Source organism: Sitophilus oryzae, unplaced genomic scaffold, assembly GCF_002938485.1.
Source record: "Sitophilus oryzae breed Bouriz unplaced genomic scaffold, Soryzae_2.0 scaffold_482_pilon_pilon, whole genome shotgun sequence".
NCBI classification, from domain to species: Eukaryota; Metazoa; Arthropoda; class Insecta; order Coleoptera; family Curculionidae; genus Sitophilus; species Sitophilus oryzae.
The window spans coordinates 1,066,607-1,074,475 of record NW_022147065.1 but is presented as its reverse complement, the minus strand read 5'-3'; the positions used below and the strand labels follow the sequence as shown (position 1 = coordinate 1,074,475).

General features: G+C 32.7%; 1 protein-coding gene across 1 annotated transcript in view; it reads left to right on the top strand.

The window, feature by feature from the left end:
• Positions 1–746: 746 nt before the first annotated feature.
• The window catches only part of LOC115886323 (laminin subunit alpha-1-like), a 180,805-nt gene continuing 173,682 nt past the window's right edge, over positions 747–7,869 (top strand). The window contains exons 1-6 of the mRNA XM_030905417.1: positions 747–834; positions 1,341–1,433; positions 2,264–2,501; positions 3,964–4,088; positions 4,143–4,312; positions 5,997–6,174. Of these exons, the coding sequence (XP_030761277.1) occupies positions 747–834; positions 1,341–1,433; positions 2,264–2,501; positions 3,964–4,088; positions 4,143–4,312; positions 5,997–6,174 (892 nt within the window). The remainder of the gene's footprint in view (positions 835–1,340; positions 1,434–2,263; positions 2,502–3,963; positions 4,089–4,142; positions 4,313–5,996; positions 6,175–7,869) is intronic.

The window sequence follows — 7,869 nt, the reverse complement described above, 5'->3', positions numbered from 1 at the left end:
TCGGGGGCATCCCCAATTATAAGGTTATTTATGGTTTCTTGAGGTAAGTTCTGCCATTCCTTGAGCGGCAATGATCAACTCCTGACGATTTGTTGGTGGGTTATTTCATGAAATACAGCTCTATGATGTAAACCCAGACATGTTCAATAGGATTCATGTCGGGGAGAGGAGGCCAGTCCACAGACGAGTTATTCTCTATCACGGACTATCCTAGCTCCTGTGAGGGGACGAGCGTTATCATCCATGAGAATAAAATTATTGCTGATTTCTTCTCGCAGTGGATAAATTATTGGTCTGATTACAGTTTCCACATACAAACGGGCGTTCATCACTTCAGGAATATGAATGAGCTCTGTTCTCGCCTATTGTACATGATGCCACCCCAGAACATCTCAGTTCCTTCCTTGATAAGGAGCAACAGCAAGGGCTGCATTCAAGCGATGCTGCCTCCCGCCTCCCTCCACACTCGCTGACGATAGTCATCACTGATCAAACCTATCCTGGTTTCGTCAGTGAAATTACAAGCTCCACTGAGGTAATAACCAGTTCTGGTGTTCTAGCCCACTGTTCCCTTTGTCTATGATGTAAAGTTAATAGAGGGACTCGCAGTGGACGTCTACGCCGCAATCCAGCATTAGAAAGTCGCCTGAAATGGTTCGGCTTGATATCACTCGGTGGTAAGTTCGTTGAAACTGAGATCGTAGCTCTAGAATTGAACTGACCGATTTCTTCTGGCAAATTGAGCCATGAAGGATCCTGTCGTTCAGTCGTTATCCTTGACGGCCCAACCTAGACGAGCTCTTACATTTCCGGTCCTGTATAATCTGGCTGACAGTACTTCGCACTAAATTTAAACGATCAGCAATTTGATGCCCGTTGAGACCTTCTTCATGCAAAGCGATAATTCGGGCCCTATCGAAGGCAGAAATTTCGTGCCCTGGCATTTTTGTCGCCTTCACAACACTTTCTACAAGATTGAACTCAAACTGAGAAACAAAATTTGACCGTAAATAGCAAACCACACATTCCATCGATAAGGTTTTCTTTCATTGCTTTTATGACCTATTTTTGTAGACACATATTAAGGTATTTGTACACACAGCCACAACAATATGCTATGCAAAGAAATAAATTTGTCTGGGGGGTGCAAGACTTTTGCCGATGAGTGTAGAATATGGTCAGACAAAATCGGACAAAATGTTTTATTTGATGAATGAAGAAAATGACATGAAATGTCAGTAATACCCCGCTTGATCAAGAAACTATTAATGGTCTATTTTCCTGTATTACTAGGATACACTGGATTATCATGTGAAAGTTGTCTTATGGCCATGTGTTAGAATTTCCACTCAACACTTCTCAAGGAGTTGAACAAGACTACTGTGGTAAATGCGATTGCAATGGTCATTCACAAACCTGTAATGCAGATACTGGTAAGGCAATTTTATAAATTTTAACAATTGATACTAAGATACTAAGATATAACGGTATCCCTATTTTCAAAATTCTCTTATCCGATTAAAAATTAAGCATTTTATTACTGATTTACTAATATACATATATTACTGACGAAAATTTCGATGAAACTTCGAAACATTATGATTTATTTTCTTCTTTGGATAATATTAGGCGTACTATTAAGTTAATAAATAATTATTAATAAAATAGAAATCCCCTTATGGTGTTTCTTTAATGTAATGAACCGAGATCGAACGATACAAATACAGGGTAATTTACCATTGGGATTGCCACCATTCAAGAAGGGGCCACCATTTCAAGAATAGGTTTAAAATATAAGAATACAAAAGAACATTGTAATTGTTCTTTTTACATCTTATGTACGTTGTATTGTTAGTTGTTTAGTTTTAATTGTTTATACCTATTTTTATTGGTATAAACAATTAAAACAATAGTAACTACAACAATTACAGCAATAGTAAATAGTAAATAACATACATTCGAAATTTTCGCATATTTTTTATTGCTTTCCTATTTTTGGTGGATCGTGGAAAATTTAATTGTTTCTCTGGAACTAGTTCTATTTGTTTTATTTTACGATTGGTTATAATTTTCACTGGACACGTACGTTTAATTTTTGGTTTATTACACTCAATGTGAATCAATTTAATATAGATTCGCATTGAATATTTTTTTTCCTCACTTAATATGTTTTTTTCTCACTTAATATGTTTTTTTATATGTATTTTCCTCACTTAATATGTTTTTTCAAAGGTTTTTATACAACATTTATTAATATTTATAGGCGAATGTTCCTGTGAACACAACACCGTTGGTGAAAAATGCGAACGTTGTGCTGTTGGATATTACGGGAATCCTCTAAGAGGAACGGTGCAAGACTGTCAACGTTGCGCTTGTCCTTTGGAAGACGATAGCAACAACTTTAGCCCCAGTTGCCAGCTAGATTATTTTAACTTGGACAACGAAGGTGGATATGTATGCACTCAGTGCCCCAAGGGGTACACAGGAGATCACTGTGAAGTGTAAATATTTTTCTTAACAATATCATAAATACACTGAGATGCAAAAAAAAACGAAATGGAGAAAATTTTAGTCAAATTTAAAGTGTTATATTTTTGTTATTTTTAGCCCTATTTTCATGAAATTTTTAGCTAGCTGTATATAATTATATCAACTTTAATTCGTAAACTCAGTTTTTTTTTATAAATTTTAGTATTTGGCATATTATACAGGGTCAATCGAGGGGTTGTTTTTTACCCTAATTTTTACACACCCTGTGCAATAATTTCGTGTGTAAATTTTCCTAAAATATAATTTTGTGGTCTGAACTATGTCTCCTGAGCATTTTATTTTTTTGATCATGTCAATACATGTCTTGGTTAATTTTTAAGAGCGAAAAGAACTTACCACCAACAATTTGCAATTTTTTCAATTATAATTTCTTTTTGAAGCTATTTTTCCAATATGACAAGGCAGCTTTGGTGATTATTGTGAACTATATACTAGCTACTATGAACTGCCCATCGTGTTCGACGTTTGGAAAATGCTTGGCAGGAGGGTTAGAGGTCGCGAAGCAGTACCAGCTTCATTAAGTGAACTTCACTTTTTGTTCTTAAAGAAGAATTGGAAAGCATAATGCAACATGATATAGGTACTATATAGCGTCAATGACAGTATGAACGGACGTATACAGGAAGTTATAGCAGCCAGGGGAGGCAATACAAAGTAGTAGTAGGGTATTTTTTACAATTTTTTTTTTCTGTTTATATACTTGAGTATTACAGATGTTTTCTTTAATATCGTTAGTTCTGTTATCGTTATTAATGTTTATTAAAACCGGGATTGTATGGTTAGTCTTTAACGTTTTTATTTATTTAGTATAGAGTATCCAATGCTGTAATATGATGTTACGACAATAGTCACCAAAACCATCTCGTCATATTAAAAAATTACATCAAAAAGTAACGATAATAATAAAAAAAAAATGCAAATTCATCGTTATAAGTTTATTTCGGTCTTAAAAATTAACCAAAGCATGTATTGACATGAATCAAAAAACAAAATGCCCAGAAGTCATGGTTCTGAGCGCAAAATTACATTTTAGGAAAATTTAAACACAAAATTATTGCACAGTGTGTTTTAAAATTAGGGTAAAAACAACCCCTCGAATAACCCTGTATAATATGGCAAATACTGAGGTTTATAAAAAATTGAGTTTACGAATTAAAGTTTAACAAAAATTTCACAATATTGAACTTATTAAATTATTGTTATTATATTCATTAGCTTCCAACAGATAAGTTGGCCAACTTTATAAGTCTTTATATGACATGATCCAAATCCGCAGATAACACTTTCTGTTTATGTGGCACTAAAAGTCATTAAATGTAAAATAACTTATTACTAATTTTAAAAAATAATTTTAGAGAAAAGCTTAATAATAAGAGATAAAATATAATGAACTTTAATGAACTTTTTTTATAGATGCGACGATGGCTATTTTGGTAGCCCTTTAGAAATTGGAAGCAGTTGCAAACCTTGTGATTGTAATGGTGGACCCTGTGACAGAAAGACAGGTCAATGTCTGTCTTGCAAAGGAAATACCGAAGGTAAGTTGTAGAAATTATACCCACAGAAAAATAATTTGAATATTTTATCTACAGGGTGGAAATGTGAAAGGTGCAAGCAGGACCATTATGGAGATCCAACGATACCAAACTGTAAAATTTGCGAGTGTGATCCACTTGGCTCCATTTCTAAACAGTGTCATAATGAAACGGGACAGTGTGTATGTAGAGAGAAGTTTGTGGGAAGAACCTGCGATCGTTGTGAGGTAAAATACTTATAATCCGTTAGTTTTAGATACTATTCTACAGTAATTCTGCAAATCTTTGTATTTTAAATTTAATTCCTGGCATCAGTCGTTTCATTGCTTTTTCCATTATTCTGCGTTTTCATTTACATATGGATGTATAGGTCCTACTGAATACCGACACCTATCTTTTCAACCGATAGCAACAATGTAGAGATCGAGATTCGTTCCTTATCTATATTATATATCTAATCTTCTTAGGGAAACGTAAACATTGTTTAGAAGTCGAAATAATTTCCTTTATTTATATACAATATCAAAGTTAGCATTTTTGAACAACTCAAGTGAAATTAAGGATCTTGGTGTAATAACAGAATTCCAACCACACCAACCTTAAATTTTTCGACGTAACCATAACCACATAACTGTTATTTAAATCTCCCGAACGTCCCAGAATTTATTATCTAGAATATCCGGAAATTAAAGAATGAAGAAGTTTGGAAAACTGTGTTTGATATAAAAGTGCTTCCAAAGTCAAAGTGTTTCCAAACTATAACTGAGTATAAAATTGAAATCAAGAGAATTCAAAAACAATTATTTTAAATATTTTTATTATACTATAAAAGTATGTATTTTATATACTGTATTTTATATACTGATCGAAAAAAAAACGGCGTCCAGTTGGCTGGAAAATGACGATCGATGACATTTCCCATATAAATTTACAAATAAAATGACAGCGGTCGTCATTTCATAGTCATGACTGACGCCGTTTTTTTCATCATACGGTAGGTCCATAGAGGCCGGAAGATGAAGGGTACAGGCAAAAAAGCAATAAGTCAAAAATCGGAGCTTATAGTAAATGCATTAATGCATAGAAAATTTTCGCGAATTTATTCCGAGATCAAGCTTTGTATTTTGAAAATATTTAAAAATTTTAAAAAAATAAAAGAAATTTCTGTCAATAAGAAAACTATCCAAAAATAAAAATAGCTTCTCTTCCTCCTTAATATGGTGTTTGTTTGAGGCAAATCGATTAGAAAATAAGAAAGTTACAGTATTTAAAAAAATATCGTGTCGGTCATCTTTAATTCAACATGGCGAAAAAAGCAAGCTTCCTAGAAGGTGTAATTTTTTTTTACAGACTACTATGGATGGGTACTATCATCTGTGAAAAAATTAGCTTGATTCAAAACTTCTCCTAAAGGCCATTATTTCACCTAACTGCCCTGGCCTATGAAGCTGACTAACTAGTTTTGAAATGAGATGTAGCAAAACATGTTCTTTCGTTATTCGATTCGTTAATATGTTAGCTTGTCTACAAGAACAAAAAAGAATGCAGTGAATTACTTGATTTATTTTGATAACGAGAGGTCGCAACGAGTGAGGCGAGGACATATCTCCTTTTAGCCTGTATAGCAAATATAAAACAGTTGATATCTCCTGACTAATCCCTTATTTAATCCGAACAATTTCTGAGGACCTAGTATACACCTGTATCGTGCAGATGACATGATTAACTCAATTTCAGTACCCTTTAAGATAAATTCAATCGATTAATTCACTAAGTCAAGTTTATGATATTACAACGCATTCCCAATCACTCTTGAAAATCTCACATTAGTTTAATATTATCTTGAAATCGCATAGTCCTGTTGAGATAATTACACGTTTACATTCTCTAACTAGACTATTACCTTTGCAGGTTGGATATGGAAATGTTACAGCTCTATGTCAACCTTGCGCTTGCAACTCAATTGGTTCCAAGTCTGGATTATGCGACATTCATACTGGTATTTGCGACTGCCTACCTGGAGTAGAAGGGTTTCGATGTGACGCCTGTCAAAACTTACATTGGGGCTTTTCTATAACTGGATGTCAAGGTAAGTGCCTAGTTTCCTAAGAATTATAAGATAAATTGTTTATAAAATTGTTGAACGTTTTTAATAAGACTTCTGGAAAAGATACTGTAACGCATTATTTATTATAACACAGATTTATTTTTAAACAAATATTGCAAAATGATTATATGAAATTTAAATGTCATATTAATGTTACTAAAATCAAAAAAAAGCCCAGCTTCAGTAAATCTTTGTAACCAGATATTCATCCAGTTACTAAAGGTAGCCAGATTGACATTGTAAGGAGTTGAGAACATTGGGTCAAAAGTATAAAATCTAAAAAAACGTTGACATATTTACTTGATCGTCTATATGAATTTAATTACTAACCATAAAAATATACCGTATGATCGAAAAAAAAAATGGCGTCAGCGATGGCTATGAAATGAAGATCGCTGTCATTTTATTGTAAATTTATATAGAAAATGTCATCGATGTTCATTTCCAAGCCAACTGGACGCCGTTTTTTCAATCGTACGGTACTATCTATATTTAACTGAATCTAGTTCATCAATTCTAGTTTAAAATTAAAGGTTCGTTTGGTTTACATAACAATGGGATTATTTGGAAGCACTTATTGATAGAATTAGGTAAAAGTTGCAAAATGCATCTATGATTTCCTAGAGTAAACATTCTGGTAAATATATCTCGGCTTATTTTCTGATCCATTTTACTATACTGTTGAAAATGTAATTTAAAGGAGATTATCTTGCCTTAGCCCCAATAAATATCTCACCTGGTCCACTGTTTATTTTCATATAAAACAGGAAGTAAAACCAAGACCTATTTTTCTAATCGAATTTCAATATAGGTCATAACTTTACATTGACAAGAAATGAATATGTAAGATGTATATATAAGATACAACATACTTAAATATATATTAATATTACTTAGTAGTATAAAACTATCAAATAATTTATTACTCCACCGTACTTATTAAATGTTTATTATTTACGGGTCTGTTGATTTTGAGAGTATATCAGCATTTCGGAAGTATTTTACAATTATTATTCGATTTATAACTTAAAATACATTACATGTTTTATTCAAATTAAAATTATGTTGGATTTACAAAATATAAAAAGGTGTTTTCTGTTGAGGGTCTCTATTGTTGTTCAAAAGAACAAAGTAAAGTCGGTGGAAAACACGAAATTAATTAAATATCAATAAAAGAAATGCTCAAGGGAAATAGATAGGAATGAAAAAGGAAAAGAAGAGATCTCAACTAAAAGGTAAGTTGATGCACCTCGGGATTGTCAACTCCACACTCATAAACCCTCAGGAGTGTTACTCCTCAATGTCAGATTAGTTCTGGAATGGAAATTACCAGAACATCCACTAAGGTATTTAAAGCGGGAATCGCTCGAAACAGTCAATTTTAAATAGAGTTTTGAAATTATTTTAAGTGTTTTATCGAGTGTTTTCAGTTAAGGATCTAGGGAATCCGTAACACTATACATATACATACCCATTGTTTAGTAAAGTTTTGAAAATATTGTATGTGAAAGTTTTCTAATTCTACATGTTTTATCTACCTTTCAAACCTTATCACTCTACCATATTATATTTTTAAGTATTTCCTCAATTTTTAATATTTTGACCCAGTCGCTATAGATCAATTTCTTATTTTCGATGAAAATTATTTAATATTATTTAACCTGACACTTCAGGGTT